Below are 19673 nucleotides of genomic sequence, written 5' to 3'. Positions count from 1 at the left end.
TCACCCATAGAATTGAAATACGTGTAGTATGTGTGTAGGGACTAAACCCTTGGGAAGCCAAGTTACTCATCAGGACCTTGCTTATTTACTAGTCTGGTGATTTTTTTTTTAGGACAAAGAGGTTTTTGTTTGGTTTTTTTTAGAATTGTTTTTTGCAATCTTAGCTAAAAGCAAGAAGTGGAATCGTAGCAACTTTGGCCAGATTTTGGCCAGATTCTGCTCTTAACTGGACTCTGGTTTCTGGGGCATTCTGTTTGTAATCCTGATAACATGTGTACTGGGAAATACAGTGTTTAACTGCTCTTGCTAAGTAGTGTATTGATAAGTATTTTGTCTACTTGTGTTAATAAATGCATAATTGCTTAACTATTCCTAGAGCTTGTATTGATCTTAATCTTCATAATGTTGTATAAACAAACTAGACAGTGAAAGTAAGCCCCAAAATATATTTAGTGCTGTATTTATAACCAAAAAAACCAAACCTCTTACATTTTTAAGCTCACAATCTATAAGGCATTTTAAATACATGAAAAGTATGCTTGTGGTTTGTTTTTCTAAGCTTTCTTTTTCCATTCCTATTCTTTGCTGCCATTTGTGTTACATGCAGGCAACTGGAGTTATTTCGGATGGGGAGAGCAGCTGAGTACGTAACAGTTTGATTTCTTGCAAGTTTTCTGATCCCGTAATGATGCAGCATGCTCTAGTACAAGGAAAGTGAAAATATTCATGCATATAGAAAATCTGTTCCATTGTATTTTCTTTTACTGAATCTTCATATTTGTGTGGATGGCTGTCTGTTCTTTTTTTTTCAGTTTTGTTTTGGCCATGTTTTAAATGTTGCTTGTGGTTTTTACTGGAATTTGAGGATAAAAAGGGAGAATTGGGCTATTCTTCTTTTCCCATAAAGATGATTCCATTTTTCTGCTTGTACCCTTCTTTTGTGTTGGTCTTCATACCCACACAACCCCAATTCAATGGTTGGAGTAACTGAAAAACAGGAGGGAATCTGTAGTGATTGTTTTACTAAGGTGCAAAGATATGCTAGAAGTGATCACAGACATTCCAGATACTACATATAGGAACAAATCTTAAAGCAGAAATGTCTGGTGGACACAAGTGTGACAGAAGGGCTGTAGGTATTGTAGCATATTTAAGCTCAGTGAGACAGTATCATGGCAAAAGTGGTAGGGTTTTGCTTTAACTAGTGCTTAGCAGCCTTGGAAAACTGAAACTCAGATACTGCAGTTGTCTGTGATATGTAGAACTGATGCACACACCTGAAGACTGGTGTATGAACTCTTGCAGAGGCCACACAGCTCAATGTTTTTGTTAGTTTTTCCAGAAAATGTGTGTCTTCATTGTCTGGAAGTCTCACAAGTTCCAACAGGCAAGGTTTCTGCTTAAGCTACAGGGCATGGCTTCTGCTGCCCATAGGACCTGCAAAAATTGATCCATCGGTCTTAAAATGAATGTGTCTATTCATTGTGTCAAAAAGAGTGAGGGTGTTGCCAAGGGGGGCGTGTGAAGAAAGGTGACTGCAACCACTGCCAGCAGGGAGGAGATTCTGCCTGATGCTTTTCCATTTTTGATGGATTTTCACTGCAGCCAAGTAACTTAAGTCTTATGTCCAGCTAGTGTTATACCGTATTTCACAGATGGACCTTTTCTGAAATTTAGAAGTCTTCCACCAGTGACTTCCCAGTTTCTTCTCCCATAACATGTTTTGTCCTCCTTGTTCTCCTGTCTTTGATCAGACCATTAGTTCTTTGGACATCAGCAGTGTTGACCAGCCTCCTCACGCTGTCAAGTGTTGGATGTCTCAATTGTTTGGGGCTGTTCTCAGAGGTGTGATAGGATAACCGAGAACTAACTGAACTTTTGTATAGTATTAAAATGAAGATTAGTGTCCTAAATAGCTTTATTTTTTTTACCCAATTTTGTGTGTTTGGGAGGGAAATGAGGTGCTTAGGTATTGGTTAGTCGGAGATTTAGGAGGGTTGTGCAGAGGGTGTTTCTCCTGTTTATCTGGAATGTTGTTGTGTGGTATGTTTGCTTTAAAGGTGTTTGCATTCATGGAGCTCCTTCCCTCCCTCTACTTCATCTTCCCGTGCCATTCTCTTTGAAATCATGTTAGCATCCTTAAAGGCAAGTGTTGGCCAGTGCTGATGATGTTTCCAAGTGATCTCCTTTAGCTTGATGATGTAATGAAAAATATACTTCTAATTGTAAACTTACAACAGCAACTGAGAAGGAAGCAGCAGAAACAGCATTGTTGGTAGCTGGAAGACATTTTCCTGGCGAGAGCTTCTAGCAAGAGGAGTGCTGCAGCCCAGAACCTTGCTAGTGAGGCAGAGGCAACTTTAGAAAAGGGACATCTGCTGCTGCTGACCTGGTTTCATTTTGAGAAAGGAAAAGACTTAAAGAAGTGGGGTAAATGTTCAGGGCGATCTTTGCACTTCAGACTGTCAGTCCAGTTCTTGGCTGTTGAGTGTTTTCAGCAGCACAAAGTATTTTCAAGTGGGAACAACAAGGTTATGAAAGCTCTTAAACTGAAGACTGAATATTCATAACTTGCTGTCTTAAAATTATGCAAATTTCTAATGTGTTTTTAAGTGGTGAGGTCAATAAGATGGACTCATGACCTGCAAAGTTGGACCTAAATAATTTCTCAAAACCTAGGAGTTTTTAGTATGGAGAGCTATAGAAGAGCCTCAAAAATATGCCCTTATATCCTTTTGAGACTTTTTTTTTCCCTCCTTGTTACTTCAGTAGTCCTCTTTAAACTAGTATGCATTTTGATTATAAGATTTCAGAAAGTGTACATGATTATGAGAAGTGACTGGTGGTTTGGTAGACAATAGAGTATTGGGGTCTGAGGCTTAAGGAAATAAGTTGTTGGCAGCTATTGTGAAAAACAATTTAAATGGATGAAGGGTGGGAGAGGTGAGTTGCAAATGCCCTGGTGTGGAGCTAGTAGAGATCTCATCTGGACTTGGGCTAGAAGTCATTCCTTCAATTAGTACACTTTCTTCTCTTCTACCGTTATAAAAATAGACAAAAACTGTGAAAGCTCAGTGATTTATTTTGGAGAAGTAGTGAGGATTTTGGGATACAGACCTTAAATGAACCTTCTGCTTCCCAAGTGCCAGTGTTGCTGCACTTGCTACTTTCGTCAAACTTTTTGCTCATTTGTGGAGGATAGCTAAGCTTAGGGACTGGACCCCAGCTCTCAGTGGCTGATGAGACATCACTGCTAGAAAAGCAGGAGGCAATTTCAACTGAATGCAGCCTTTTGGAGGAGCTCCTGCTGTGCATTGAGACCTTAAAACAACAAAAACACTTCTGAAAGTGCATTCATCCAGCCAGCTGTAATAATTTTGCTGTTAGCTTTCCTTCCTGTCCTGAAGCTTGATAGAAAGAAAGTTACCAGAGGTTAAATGTGACTAGTAGAGCTGGCATGACAGGACTGTGCAAAGTGGTTTTGTGGTCAGTATAATAAAAACTAAATATATTCTGCCCTGCAGTAGTGGTGTAATAACTGCTGGAAGGAGGAGTGGGAAGGAATAACAGGGTTTCCAGGAGGTGGTTTGTTTCAAAGAAGCTATCTCCCTTCTTGATTTTCCCCACTCTTTGTAAAATCCTGCTGTGTGATGTGACTGTCCAATGGGTTTTCTTCTTATGCTGCCTATATGCATGAATATTCAATATTAAACATGAACAGCATGCTTCTGCCCTGCCCCTTCAGCCTTACCCCCTACTCTTTACACAGTGGGTCCAGCAACAAAGAAGCAGTTTTCATCTCTGGAGAATTCTTTGGTACATGTGAAATTTCTCAAACTGGGATAAAACAACTACTGACTCTTTATGTTTATTGTTATACATCTTGTTATTAATTAACTGATCTTCTGAGACTAAGGCTAAGCTATAACTTTCCTGATGGAAGACCTGTTGTGTCATCTGTTTGAAGAAGATAGTGCTTGAATTTATCACACTATGTGTGTTGTGAGGGATATTTTGCTGAAACATGGGCTGTAATGCCTGACCCCTCCTTTTGAGGGGATGCTGCATCCCCAAAGCTGGTTCTGCAAGTTCTTGTCAGTCTCTTGCTTTAATAAAATTCAAGTGTCAAGTGTGTTAATGAATGGGATCATCACCATGTGCAGGCATTTCACAGTATACTTTCTTGTAAAGATAATGTGTGCTGTAAGCCAAGTTTTGGTGCTTTTAATCAGGCTGAGCAATGTCTTAATTTGTGAAAACTTCTGTTTAAGGAAGTGAGGTTGCTTATAAAGTAGGTGCAATTCAGCATGAATAAGAGTTTCTGGAGTTGGCCCTTATTTATGAGTCAGTTGAGTATTTCTGCCTGATATTAGCACCTATGGATGCTGTAGGTGCATGGTGCAAACATCAGAGAAACGACGTGCTTCTGATGCCTCATCGATGTTTGTTGTAGCTGGAGCCTTGCATCCTTTAAACGTGTCATTGGGGAGGCATTCTGTGTCATGACCTCAAAGAGACTTCCTCATGCTAAACACCAGTAAGAACCGGGAGAAACTCTGCCACCTTTTATAAACAACTATGCTGTAAATGTTTGATTAACGTTTAGCTAATCAGCTATTTTTAGATGTTGCTTAGAGATACCGTGGTTCATATGGGAAGTCTTCATTTGGTAGCGCAGAGGTGAGATGTGATGACTGGTTAACAAGTCCAGATACTGCTTCTGCAACAGTGCAGTTGGGGAGTCTGGAAATTTCTGAGCCATTGGTGTCGCAGAGTTGCTGGCCCAGAGAAGCTGTGTCTTGCTTCCTGCTGCCTGATAACCATAATTATGTAAGTCTTTGCGTGCCCTGATGTTAAGTTTAGCTCAGTATTAGTGAGTTACTGGGTTCACTATTGTTTTGACACAGATAATTATACTACTGATTTGTACTTGTTGTTATACTGTCGCGGTGAGATGACTTGTTTATTCTTAAAGCTGTTGGACTGATGTCTTTTACTGGATCCCAAACCTGTAACTGAGTTGGGCTGCATTAAGTCCCTGGAAGTTCTCACAATGATTATGCAGCCACAGCTGGAAGAACTTTCCATCACAGCAGAGTTATTCAGGCTTTACCTGAAATCTGAGTTATATCTGATGGGAAGAAAAAAATACTTTGAGCAGCAAAGTGAGGCATTAGAAAGCTCTTTGAAACAGTGTTTCTGTCCCAATAAGAGTAATTATTGTCCATTAGAATGTAATGGCTCAAGTGTTTGGCAATGACATTGCTCAGCTGAGTAATAGCTCGTTATCCTTCTGGGGATGGTATGTGCCTTGTGATCTACAAATAGATCAGCCCTTGCTCCACAGACAGGAAATTTGGTGCTTCTCAGAGGGGTTTGGCACTTTGGCATGTCAAATCATTTTTGTGTAGCACATCTTGAGTGTTTCACCTAAGCGCTGAACTGTAATAAAATTGATGGACATTGTGCTTTTAATAAAGCTGAATAAAGCAATGTATGATTGCTGTTTGTTTCTGTTCAATGGACTAGAGATTGACAAGAACTATGCAGCATTTAAACTACTAAAAAGCAGGAGGCTTAACTCCGTTTTCGGTGTGGACAATCAAATCGAATTGATTGTACTAGAGAGTAGAGCCGGGCCCTTTCAAATGGTTTGTATTTTCAGACATGTTTTCTACTTGGGGCTGTTTTCTACTCTTCCATCCACTTTAGGGAAATTATATAAACTTACTCAGTTGGGAAGGAACTGAAAAGATCATAGAGAACAAACTGTACTTTGGATTAAAAAAATGGAAATTGAATTGGAGGTGTGGGAAGTGCCAGTGGAAGAAAAAGGTGTTCCCTGATGCTGCATTCCATCTCCTTGGAATTTCAGCAATTAAATTCAGGGGTTTTTTTTGTTTGTTTGTTTGTTTGTTTTTTCTCAAGGATCTGGCATGAAAACAGCACTTTCACCTTATTGTTCAGCCCCATGGTGAATGGCTGGGTAGGGCAGATACCATTGAATAACTTACCAGAGGAGGCTTTAATTTGATTGTCCTTTTTAGACAGGTTTTTGGTGGAAGAGAGAGTGAATAATGGCTTATCCTTATTTTCCTTTGTTTCAAGCATGTTAATGGTGCACTCCACTGCTGCACACCATGTGTATTTCACTTCAAGCTTGCAAAAATAACGTTGCATTCTGCACAGCCAAACACAGCCATACATTAGTATTGTATTTTTTGATACCTTTCCTTACTGTAACTCTGCGTTCCCTTTTCCTGAAAGGTTAGGAAGCAAATGTGTTTCTGCAGGGAGAGGTACTCATTGGAAAGGAGCTTTTTCCTTTGTGAAGGTTATCATTAATGTTGACTACTAAACTTAAGCTAATGTACCTGTGTGTTAAATCTAGCAATTTTTCCCCTATAAGAAGTAGTATAATTGTTTATAAGCAGAGCTGCTCTCCCAGTTCTTCTGATTTTCCTACTGAGTGGTTTTCATTTAGTTTAAATTAAGAGAAACTATACTTTTACAAAAATAAAAAAAAATCAGAACCCAAAAGTACTGGGTAAAAATGCTGAAAAGAGGAGATAGTATTACAGCTTAAAGGTTGAAAAGTTTTCTGGAAAGAGCTCCTTTTCATAAAGGAAAGTTTATCTTTTGGGGTTTTTTTTCCAACTTCTAAATGTTCACTTTGGCAGCAGCAAAGAACCTGAAATTTTGCGTGTTGGGGATTTTTTGTTTTTGTTAAATAAAAATGTCTTAATCTGCTTACTAGGAATGACTAAAGAGAAAAACGCTCCTATAATAGGAAATGGGAGATTACAGAGGCGATGATAGGAGGAATTCCTTGCTACATCCTTGAGAGAACCGGAGGTTATAACCAGCTACCAGATGGAGATACACCCATAGCAGAGATAGCCTTTTTTGTCATTCTTTACGAACTACATGGGCTTCACTGTCCCAGCAAGGGAACTTGAGAGCTGTGCCCTTAACTGCTTTTGTTTCTTAGCCTTTGAAGATGCTGACAGTGCTGTGGATGATCGAGACAGTGACTACCGCAGTGAGACAAGTAATAGCATTCCTCCCCCGTACCACACGACAGTGCAGCCCAATGCTTCTGTGCACCAGTTCACCGTACCATCACGCCTGCAGCAGCAAGGGGTCTTGCGGGAATCCTGTGCTGACTCCCTACAAAATTATGATCTGGATTATCGGGAGCATGTGGCCATCAGGTGGGTGCTGTCTTCTGGGTAGCATTTCTTTTCTCATTGATTTTTCCATAGCAGACCCTGAAGGTGCCATGCTACCAGAGGAGAGCAGCTCAAGGGCTCTGAAAGGCTTCTGACAGGAAGGTGTTACATGTTTTGTTAACACTGGGACTCTGCTGTGAACCAGGAAAAACCCATAAGGCTATGTGTTACACTAGATCCAGCAGTTTAGTGAATTACCTTTTAAAGATATGCTCAACTCTGAGGTCATTTATTCTTGGTTCTACTTTCACCTTACCTTTAGAAGGCCAGTGCGCTGGGTAGTTGGTTGTTCTGGTACCATTGTGTGGGTGTGCCTCCCAAGCCAGTGAAATGCAGTCTAGCAGAGTTATCCTATTAGGAGTTTCTTTCTTGGGGCAGGTTTATTTTGTGTTTCTATTAGCCCTGCCAGAATGGCCTATTCAAGAAGAAAGTCTGTAACCAATTAGGTTTTTTTTTTTTCTGTTATGTAGCATTGTTGCATAGTGTGCTTTTTCTTTTGGTTTCCTTTGAGCTGTATGAAAGATGGTTTACTTGCTCTGAATTACCTTTTTGACCATAAATCAGTAGTTTCACAACTGCTTTTATCTTTTTTTTTAAGTATTAAGCATTACAGCATTAACTTACCAGGATCAGTGGCTGTGAACTAGAGCTGGCTGCTGGGAAGGCCATGCTGCTGCTGCTTCTGCCTTCGGCATGGAGGGACGAGTCAGTTGCTTAAACTCTATCACAGTTAGAGGTGCAGGATTTTATATGTATTATAACCAATTTGTTCTACCTTATCCCCGTTGGTAAGAATGTTCTTGTTTCCTGAAGCCTGAACCTGAATTCAGTTGCCCTCACTGAATTATGTCTGAGGCTGAATTTTCCTCTTTTTGCCTTATGGTCTTTAATGGTAAAAGCTGAAGTTTAATGGTAACATTTAAAGTTGTTACTGTTACTGAGATTTCAAGCAGCAGAGGTTAACGTGCCTACAAAATGTAATTACTGCAGTGTGACATGTCATTCTTAGTGCTCTTTTCCTAGTCCATTAAATATCTTATATAACCAAGTAATTCCTGGAAGAGCCAATCTGAACAGTGGTATTGGGGCCCCCAGCCTGGGGAAGCCACTGGTGGCTGGGTGTTCTTGTGCAGTTGTGTGACTTCTTGGATGGTGTTGACAACACAGCTTTCATGGCTCACCTTGCTTGGAGGTGGGGCTGTGAACTTTTAACTGTTATCTAGTGGATAAATATGTTTATAAGACCTTCCAAAGAAGCACTTCTGGTTTGAATTATTAAAGACTACCAAGATGGAATATGTATTTTTTTCTGGTTTCCTGAAAGCATTGATATGAAAGGATCTAGACTGATAAAGTTTACTTGAAAACTAAGAGCTTTGTCTTCTGCTCTTGTCTAAAATTACTTTCAGTCCTGTAAAGCAAGTCCTAGATCGTGATTGAGTCCTTCTGAGTGTTCCTGTTTCCCTGTGCATTTTCCACATGCCCAGCAAGATTTTTTGCTACATATTTAATCGTAAAACTCAGAAAATGCAAATAAACTTCCCAAAGAGGTTATGTGGGATTCTCTTTCTTACCAGAAAGGTGTTTTTAATGAGAGCTGGCTGGGTAGATCTTAAATATTTTCAAAACTCAATTGTACCTGAGTATTGCAAAACCAAATTGTGTTTGACTTTTACTCCTAGCAGCTCTAAGTGCTGTGGGCCAGGCAGCCACCTGATGAAATCAATGCTTCTGGCAGACTGCAGTTGGTGATTGAGGAAGTGGCAGCTTGTAGGAGGCTGCCTTGGGCAGACCCAGAGGAACCAGACAAGGTTGTACTAGAACCTGTCTTGAATTGGGCAAAAAGTTGTCTATGCCAAAGTGCTTTAATTGAGGCTGTACTAACACCGGTGTTTTTTTTCTAACAATGTTTGAGTTTGGCTGGAAAAGTTCTGATCCTCTATATCAGCTGTGATTGTGTTCTTTTGATAGAAGGGCATGTATTTTATTCCCCCCCCCTCTTCTAAGGATAACAAGTAATGTTCTTATTTGTCCTTGGAGTGTGTTTTGCTGCCAACAGACAGTTTAACTTTGGAACAGCACATGTTTTCCCCTCAAATTTTTTTTAAGCACTAACTTTTCTTTGCAATGTTCATTTTTGTGTAACCATGTGTCCTCCATGTCTCCCTGCTCTTGCTCTATTTACTTCCAAGGCGATATGGTAGCATAGATTCCACTGTGAGTGGCCGAACTGACCTAGAGTCCACACCTGAGTCTAGTCAAATGACAAGCCGCCAGTGCTCGCTAGAGAGCAGGCGCTCTCTAGATCTGTCTGATAGGTGGGTTAACCTCTTTGCAGCCTGTGTGCCTGTCTCCTTGCTGTTGCTGCTGTGAAGTGATCTTGTGATACATTTCAGCTCATACTCGATGTTTGTGTTGGCTCTGTTTCAGATCTGTCATAGCTTAATGCTGGGCCGATGTCATCTTTTTCTCCTCTCAGGTGTTGGACTTGTCATTGCTTTATTTCTAGTAAAAGGAATGCTTTGTAGAATAACAGGGGAAACACTTACCGGGGGGAGGCACTCAATTAGGAAAAAAAAAAAGTCATTTTCTTTATGCCTAAATTAGTCAAGTGTTGGTTCAACATTTACAGCTAATAGCTCTTCAGGCACTCATGTAGCTCACATTGCTTTCAGCTGAGATTTGGAAGGGCTTGATCCAGTAACTATGGTGGCCCTGGGAGTCTTTTAAATTTCATTAGCTTTTTAAGGAAAATTATTTCAGTTACCAGCTTAAAATTGCAAGCAAGAAGTGTAGTAAGTGTTTTAAATTGTGTACAACAGGGATCATTTAAAGTAATGAGTATCTTTCCAATTAGTGTAAGTTAACTAATACTGGTGGAAATTAAGCACTAAACCAGCAGTAGTGAAAATGCAAAGACCTATTTGTCTTTCAGGGCTGTTTCATCGGTATCCTATATTGGGGTACCCCAGGCAACTCTCAAGGTGAAGGCTTGTATTAGCAGTATCCATACAATGTCCATGTGCCCTTTGCCCTTTCCCTTCTCTTGCCCTGCTCTCATGAGGTCAGGACATGTGGGCCCTCATGCTCCTCAGTTCTCAGCAATGAATAATGTGAGACAAAGCTGCAGTGCATCTTTCAGATGAGCATTTTAATTTTTTCTACATCTACTTTCTACCTGTTTGTTTTTATTTAGGTTGACAGGAACTCTTCTTGTGGGACGTAGATAAAGAGGAAGCTTTCTTGCTATTAGCCTTTGGGTTGTTGAGATAATCCTTCTAATTGACTAGTAGTAATTAATCTTAAAATTCCAAGGGTCATTTACTTTAGTTTCTAGGAAGCTTCAGATTGTTCTTTAGCAAAACACTAGCTGCCTTAATCCATTCTCCCACAATGGACAAGTACAGATTGCTGGGTCTGTTTAGCTGCATTATAAATGGGAAGTACAGATCCTGAAAAGCATCTGAGGCTTGCAGTGGTATAATATCCATTGCCAATGTTTTGTTTTGCCTTCTGATCCAGTAACAGCTCTGAGAATCTTCGTTTTGTGTTGGTAGGAGCCCCCAGAGGGTATTAGCTGCAGTGAAAGCCCTCCCAGCAAAGAGGAGTGGTTGGAGTAGTTGGAACTCCTTGTGTTGCTGGTGCATATGGTTTGCATTTTGTTCCCTGTCCTGACTTCCCTGGAGTCCAGTGACTCCTGAGTCTCTGCATGCAGTCTCTGATCTATAGCCACCTTTGGGAGAAACAAAGTGCCTGTGTGCTTTGTGAATACTGCTAAAACAAAGTCTGCAGCCTAGAGTGACCGAAACACATGCATAACATAGTGGAATGGTGTGCGTGGGCACTGTATCTCAAAGTAGTTCTGTTACTGTAATAAGTGATTTTTTTTCAGCATGCCTAAAAAAGTAACAGCAGAGTACTGGTACAGCCAAGGCTGTGTGCCCTGACTTGATGACAAAAAGCTGTTCTCCTTCAAACAGGCATTTCTAAATTTTGTGCAACTAACTGATGGAATATCATAACCCATGCTGCTTTTTTTTGACTATTTGATTGAAATGTAATGGTGGTAGATTGGCAGGTTTTCAGTTTTGTTATCTCTAGATGGTTCTGATTTTAATTTTCCTTTATTTAATGCATGTTTTTTCATTACTATTTTTTGTGTCCTTTCTAGAGCTCTTTTTAAAACTGTTATTTTCCCCTTCCTATTTTTTGCTGCCTCTCTTCCTCTTCCTCCCACTCCCTTTATTTCTCGTCTTAGACAAGGATCTCTAGCTAGAAATGAAAGAGTCAGGATCATTCCATTTAACACTGAAGACGGAGAAGAAGAACAGGAGAGTAACTATGAAGAGCTAGGAAAACTGCTAATAGAGGAATTCTTAGAAAAGAGTCATAAAAATAGAAGTTGGCAGGAAACAAACATAAAAAAGACACAAACTCTCTCAAAAAGAGAAAATTTAATTCACTGTGAAAGATCAAAGTACTGCCAAAGTGTGTGTGTGGAGTCAGGGTCTGTAGATGTCCCTAGGTATCCTCAGGAATATGATACAATAGATAGGAGGAGGAAAAAAAAGCTGCGATACAATTTTGAAGAGAGTGAACAGATAAGCCCACAAAATAATGAAGATCTGCAGTTTCCTGGGGAGAAAATGGTTTATTTCAATGGTGTGGCAACTAGTTCTGAACCTAATGATGATTTCCCAGTATATGATAGAACTGGAAAATATACCAGTAACTCTGAAAGTAAGGAACAGTTGCCTGCTTATCCTATCCTGCGTCCATACAAAAATGGCTTAATGGTTAAAAGTGGCAAGTTACCCAACAAGCAGGGAGTGAACCATGAGGGCTCACTTCACCTCAGTAACAGTGAAGACACGAAACTCATAGGGATGCCAGATAACACTTTTGTGCCTGTGAATATCCTTGAGGAATTTGACAGCAGTGCTTCTGATGAGTTCCAGTACTCACCCGTTTCAGATGATGAAATGGAGGAACTGGCTATGCTTTCACAAACGTGGTGTGATTCTGACGTCAGCCATTTGAGAAACTTCACTGTTAATTACCCTGCAAATTTTGGCTCCCAGTCAAAGGCTAGCTGTGATAAAAAAAACAAGACTAAAGGAAGCAAACATGGTCATCCTGTGCAAGACTTAACACTGTCTCCTGTTGAAGAACCCATTGAGGAGTACATAGACACGATGGATGAGCTTCAGTGTCTGGTAGAATCAGTTTCAGAATACTTGGCTGAAAAGGAGGAAGAAATCAGCAAATTTGGTGCATTGCCAGAGACCAGAAAAAATGTTGAGAGCATGTCACTGAAGCAGGATAATGCTGATAATTCATTAGAAGGCAGGAAGTCTGAACAGCCCAAACAGCCAGCTGCAGAGGAGAGTACCAAGGGCAAATCTGAATCTCTCCCAGACTTGTCAGGTGTGAAGAATACAATGAATTCCCTGTTCAGCTCTCTCACTGAAAAGGTGGGGTCAAGCACAAAGCAGCTCACAGCCTCTGTTGAAAAGTTTGTTTCTTCTACTCCAGAGAAGACAGAAACCAGAAACTCATCAGAAAGTGGAATCTCGAATGTATTTTCTAGTAAGTCCAAAAGTGAGAGTTCACCTTCTGGAGTGAAGGCAGATAATAAAGCTGACACCAAGTTCTCCATTCACTCTTTGCTACCATCCCAGGTGAGTGGTGATAAAAGAGCCCAGAACATAAACTCCAACAAGCCAGAAATCACTGACATGGACAGTAAGGCTTCTGTGCCACATCATCTCCAGCAATCACAAGGAACTACCACCAGCAGCCAGCAGAACCAACATTCGGTTATGAATTCTGTTCTAGGCATGTTTAATCCTTTAAAGATCTTCTCTGAGAAGGAAGTGCCAAAACAAGAAGTCATAAAAGAAGAGCACACCAAGGAGGACAGCCATGCTGTGAAAGATGATGAGGCAAACAGAATCGAGAAACCATCTGGACAGACGGCAGCCAGGACCAGCAGCATTATTCCGGAGATACGGACGAGTGAGACTAGAAGTGAGACAGAGGTAAACGCAAATAGCACTTCCGTGTCTTCAGTCTTTGGCAGGCTCACAAACTCAGTCAGTTCCTTCAGCCTGAAAGCCAATTTTGATGGTCTCTTGGCTCCCAAGCAGCAGGATGTGCCACAGAAGCAGTCAGATTTGCATCATGTTACAAATCAACCAGATGCCACTGTGCAAGAGGGTGAGCCTGCTGCCAGGGAGCAGCCTCCTGCAAATCGCCTAGGGGATCAGCATACTACAGGTCATGGACTGGGAAACAAGCAAAACAGAGGTAATGTGGAACTTAATTCACAGCCTCAAGATCAGGGTACAGCATCTGAAAAGTTTTTCAGTCCGCTCAAAAAGTCTTTCAGTCAATTGTTGCTTCCTTCTGCCGAACAAGGGCAGAAAGTAAGTATATCTGGGCATTCTAAAGGCCATAAGTCTGAGGAGGATATAAGACAAAATAGTTCATCAAATGAAGAACACTCATTTCCTTTCCCTGGGAAACTTCCTTTTTTCAGTGGTTTGGGTTTTTCAGAAAAGCAGGAACATAAGAATGAGAAAGGGGGCATTATTCCTTTGTTATTTAAATTTTCTTCTGCAGAAAATCTAGCACCTTCACAGGACGAAAGAAGTCATCAGAGTTCTAGTGGCATTTCTTTGCTTGAAGACAGAAACAGTAAATCAAAAAATACCATTTCATTAAAATCTAGCTCTGTTCCAAATTTATCAGACCATAAGGAGGAATTTGTAGAAACAAAAAACATGAATAAAGAAAACCTATCTAGTGCCCAAGTAAATAGAAAAAAGAACCAGGAGAGTGCCTCTGCTACCTGTAAGGTTGCAGGAGAGCAGCAGAGAACTAAGAGTACTCAGGAAGAACCTAGAAATGTAAAAGGAGAATTGACAAGAGAAGGACTAAATGCACCACACTTTAATGACAGCTCAGTTGAATCCACCTCTTCAGTGAGAGGGCCAGAAGCTGCAAGTGCAGATGATATGCAGAAGAAGCACACACCGGGTTTTCTTTCTGGCTTTCTTCGCATTTCTTCCAATGAAAACACAGCAAATAATCAAGACTTGACTGCTAAAGGCAAGAGTGATGGCCAGAAAAGCACTTCTCCTGGATTATTTTCTGGCTTATTTAAGTTTGCTTCAAGTGAAAACTTGTCTGAATGTAAGCAAGAGAAGACGAAAACAAACTCTCTAGGCTTCATGAAGCTTTTTGATAGAGGTGAGGATTCTATCTCAGAGACAAAACCCAGCAACTCAGGAATGGCTTCTGACACTCAAAGCAGCACTGAAGAAAAGCAGGAAGCTTCCAGCTTCTTAAAAAATCTCCTGCCTAAGCCAAAGGAGAAAATGGAAAATGTGAAAACAATGGAATCTTCTAAAACTACTGACCACCTGTCCAGTGCAAGAGTACATAAAACAGCTGAGCCCCATATTCACCACTGTGGGGATCCTGTGTTCCCTGATCCTCTAAATCTTCGAGACAAGGTACAGGACTTATCTGGAAAGCCAGTAAATACTGGTCATATCCCTTATCAGGATGCAGAATCTAGAGTTTTTCCAACTCTTCTAAACAAAGAAGCAAATGAATTTCTCAATTTAACTAATAAAAGCTATAACCTTATGGAGCAGTACTCAGTTTATCAGGAAACAAGAAGCCATTCTAGCTTTGAATGGGAATATGAAGTGGGGGAACTGGCTGACACTCATGATATTGCAGTACCAGTTTACTACATGTTAAACCAGAACTCTGTTCTGCCCCCTCAGTTCTTGGATTGGCCTGAAAATGATATGGTGGTCAATCTCTGTAAAAAAGATGGAAATGCAAATGTGATGGATTGGCAGACTAATGCCAATTTTGATGAACAGAGTTTAGATTTAAGTGTGATGTCATATGAGTCATTTGACCAGTTAATGTTTCAGGATGTTTGTTTAGAAGAAAATGATGCGTGGACTGCTAATTCTCTCAATGAAAGTTATAGTAACTTTGCACCATTTGAAAGAGATGGCAGTTACTCATTAGAAGAGTTGCCCATGGATTTAAGCTACTCCTCTGGCTGTGATGGAACTATGTGGACTCTAATTGACCAAGAGACTTTAAGTATGGATGAGAGCTTTATGTACTCATCCTATAGCCAGGAATATCAGGAGTGGCTAATGATGCTTGAGCAGGGTATATGGTGGCCATCAGAAGATGGTGATTGTGGATACTACATGTACAGTGACAACCAGTATGTGTATTCACTGCTCACTGATCCCACTGGGCAGTATGTCTACGTGTGTGCTCCTGAAACGTATTCCTACCCAGACTGCTGGGATTATAATTTTCAGATGGATTCCATTCCACAAGCTGTGCTAGAAGACAACACAATTGCTGTTTGTGGTTTTAAAGTCCCTCTTGGCAGTGAAGATGAGCTGTTTTGGTTTGCTGAAGAAGAGTCTTTAGATGATTATACAACAAATAAACCCCTGGATTTGTCAGTAGCTTTGCAGAGGAGTGATCAGCTAATGAACATGAATTTGGAGACTTTCTCACAGATGTTTGAAGAGTCTATTTATTATCAGAGAGAGCAGCCATTAGACTTCTCAGGTTATAAACTTCAAAAACTCAAAGTAGATTTTAGACCCGAGAAAGAAACCCTGAATTGTTCAGAGGAGTCTCCAATAACCCTTGATCTGAGAACACGTTCCAGAGCTGCTTTCAATAAATCGCTGAGTAAGGAAGTCCACACCAAGGAATTGGATAAGGCTGTCCCCGTGATAACTACTGGGAGTGGGTCATCAGGATTCTTTGGTTTCCATCTGTTTCAATCTACTCCTAAAGCTGAAGAAACTGTGGTATCTACTGAAAAAGCATCTACTGAAAGAGTAACAGAAGCAAAAAAGACTGAGGAAGATAAGAAAACACCAGTGAACAAAGTTAGCTCTTTATTTTCTGCTTTGGGTGGACTAATTGGAAAGTCTTCAGGTCCTGACCTTGAGACATCAGAAGATTCTGCCTTGAAGAGAACAGACATGCAGTCAAAATCATCTGAAAGTAGAACTGATGTTTTATCACTTGCACCAAATAGGAAATTAGATGAGTCACAAGCAGGGCAAAAGTTTCCCGTTACATCAGAACCGAGAAGAAATATTTCATCAGAACTTAAGTTGGAGGCTGCTAGAAATGAAGAGCCAGAATTAAATCAGAATGAAAACATCCGTGTTAAAAAAACAGGATTAACAAAATCTCCTTCCCAATTGAGCCAAACTGCTCCAGATGGCAGGCCCATCCGACAAGAGAGACCTGTCAAAGCAACACCAACTTCCAGGCATACTGAAGGGCATGCAAGTATTAATGAACCTAGTCAGTCACAGCCAAATCAGAGCCACTCAGCCACTGAGCCAGAGGAGACATTATTTCAAAGCGCTCTGAAATTGTTCAGCCTTGGAGAAGATTCTTCTGCAAGCTCAACTGCCACCAAAACCCAAGCTTCTGGATTTTTTGATTTCTTTAAAACGCAAGTAAGCAAAGCGCCACAGCCATCACCAGATATGGAAAAAAGTCAAAGTGGTAAACCAGAAAAGGTGATACAGCCAGAACAGAAGGAAACCTCCAGCTTCTCATTGTTATTTGGATCCCTTGGAGATCTCTTCAAAGTGGATGCTGTGTCTTCTCAACCAACCTCAAGTACTACGACTCTGCCAAAAGCCAATAGCAGAACTGTGGCTGAGTCAAGGCAACAAACTGAGGAGTCAAGGCAACAAACTGAGGAGTCAAGGCAACAAACTGAGGAGTCAAGGCAACAAACTGAGGAGTCAAGGCAACAAACTGAGAAGTCTGGGGGTCTTCAGAGTACCAGTATGCCATGTCTGTCCTCCACCCCTAAGGAAGGGGTGAGAACAGAAGGCAAGGACAAGCAAGTCTCTCCTAGCCCTGGGGTGCAAATGGAACAACGAAGCAGAAAAGCTGAGGAGGAGACTCGTGAAAATAAAAAAGTGTCTCCCGGAAACACTTCACAAAAGCCAATGGGCGTAGATCCCAAAATAAGCCAATTGAGTCAGTCAGCTGTGCAGCAAAGCAGCATACCCACAGTTACACCAAAGCAACAAGGAGGAAATCATTTAGGAGACACAGTTAATCAGGCAAAACCAAAGCCAGATCAGACACCTAAAGAGTCCGGTTTCAGTTTGCCATTCAGCTTTTCTGATATCACTGCTTCGAAATCACAGCCAGCCAGTAGGAGCATATTCTCGTTCTTCACTGGATCAGATGAACCAAAGCCTTCAGCACCTGCTACTTCTCCTGCTAGTGGGAAGCAGCAAGAAACAGAGGGGCTGTTTCATCTGCCCTCCTTCTTCTCCAGTGGTCCAACTGCTGAGAAGAGCATACCTCAAAGAAGTACTAGCTTTAGTTTCTTCAATTTGACATCCTTTTTGGATGAAAAGCCGCAAACTGCTTCAGGACAGGAGAATAATACAAAACCAGCTAAACCAGTGAACTCTAAGCCATATGCAAAGCAAAACATTTCCACTGACTCTGGTGTTAAAATTAGCAGTTCTGCCAGGCAACAAGAAGCAGACAGTAAAAAAGAAATTGATAATATTATCGCAGCAGTGACTGGCAAAAAGATGTTTAATAACCTCACGATCCCAGAAAATAAATCGGAAATGTTGGCAGTGGAAAATGTGGAAAGTGTTGCTGAGGTAGCTGAAGAGAGTGACTTGGAGAAGCTTCCACAGACTGACCACGCTGCAGTAAGCAATTTGGCTTGCCTTCAGACTCCTAGTGTGCAGGAGGGTTCTCAGGCCCAACAGGCGATTTCCTTAGGGGCAGAAGAAGGTGCCTTGGATAGCACAGGGAAAATGGACAGTGTTGCATTTCCTATTGATAAAGAGCCTTATTCTTCAAAGGAACAAGCTTCTGAAAAGAAAGATTATAGCTTGGCCTTGGATGATAAAATGGATTCCCAGAGTCTAAATGACTTAAATATTATGAGTGACACAAAAAATGAAGCGGTTTCTGAAGAAGTATGTGTACAGCGTGAGTTGCCAGAACATAAATTACCCGAACAAACTCTTGGTGACAGGTTACAACAGGCACAAGAGCTACACTCTCATTCTAAAATGCCAGAGGCATCTAATTTGCAAAACAAACCTAAGGAATCTGAGAGTGATAAATCGGTATTGGATTCTTCAGTTGAAATGTTTTCAAGTTTCATGACAAAAATGAAACCACCTAAAACATTATCCAGTTTCTTTTCCCAACCTCAAGCTACTGCACCTCCTACTGCACAGAAGAAAAGCTCCTCTTTCTTTGGTTTCTCATCCCTCTCAAGTGGCCCAGCACCAACTTTCACAAATGATCTCTTTGGCATCTTCAAAGGTCCGAAAGAATCTCCAAAAGACATGCATCCAAAATCCACCCCTAAACCTCAAAGCAGTAGTGTGAAAGATGTCATTGGGTCTATTCCAGCAAAAGGCTCTACGGAGACAGAAAATACAGCTGCACCCAGAGAGTCTAAAAGAGATGTCACGAGCTCTCTGAAGGAGGATGTATTACCTGTTTCAGCAGAAGAGAACTCCACAAAAGAGTCTCCTATGAAGATAGAGACTGAGGAAAATAGAAACTCAGAAACCTGTAAAGAGGAACCTTTGAGGATCACTCCAGAAACAGCAGTCTCTAGTGAAAACCAAGCTGTTGAGGTTCTGCAGTTGGATAATGATGCACAGCCCTCTGAGTTAGTAGATACTAAGCCATGCCAGTCAGATTACAGTAATGCAGTTGATGCTGTGCAAGCTGAGGCCACTGACCAGTCTGTCGATACATGCCAATTAGATGCGGGGTCTTCACATGTAATAGAGGAACAAACTGCTTCTACAGACAAGGCAGCCGTTGATATCCTTCATACTGGCTCTTCTGATGGGCTCAGACTGGAAATGGAAGCCCCAGCTAAGGGGGCAGACACAGAACTTTCCCAATTAGATGAGAGTGCTACACTTGAATCGCAGCCTGCTGTTAGAGGAGATCAGGCCAATGCTGGTATTGATCAGCAGGACATGATTAGTAGTAACGGTAGAGAACCCACAGCTCCAGCTGATGAGCCTAGTGTTCATCTGCTCCAGCTGAATGAAGAGAAGACGAGTGAGATAGAACAGCAAACTGCTGAACAGGAGAAACATTTAGCAATTGATGAGGTGCCTGCAGAAGGGATTGCTTCCAAATGTGACTTGAAGAAACAGGATAAACCTAATAACATTCCTCCAGATGCAAACAGTGGTAAAACAGTCTTTGAAATACCAAACATGCCCAATTTGCCAAAATTCAGCTTTATGTCATCTGCTGATAGTGGAAAGCCATTTGGGTCATTCTTCTCTCAGCAGCCACCTTCTCTTACTAAAGGAGGGGCAGATCAGGGCCTCATGTCCA

The 19673-nt window shown here is 41.1% G+C and overlaps 1 protein-coding gene across 1 annotated transcript in view; it reads left to right on the top strand.

Annotated features, from left to right (window-relative positions):
* Nucleotides 1-19673, top strand: part of LOC309683434 (protein unc-13 homolog B-like) — a gene marked incomplete at its 5' end in the record, with an annotated part of 225302 nt that overhangs the window by 63770 nt on the left and 141859 nt on the right. The window contains 2 exons of the mRNA XM_082497718.1: nucleotides 6992-7214; nucleotides 9425-9550. Coding sequence (XP_082353844.1) covers nucleotides 6992-7214; nucleotides 9425-9550 — 349 coding nt within the window. The remainder of the gene's footprint in view (nucleotides 1-6991; nucleotides 7215-9424; nucleotides 9551-19673) is intronic.

Source organism: Vanellus vanellus (genome assembly GCF_965231255.1).
Source record: "Vanellus vanellus genome assembly, chromosome: Z".
In the NCBI taxonomy this organism is placed as follows: domain Eukaryota; kingdom Metazoa; phylum Chordata; class Aves; order Charadriiformes; family Charadriidae; genus Vanellus; species Vanellus vanellus.
This window is presented reverse-complemented; position numbering and strand designations above follow the sequence as displayed.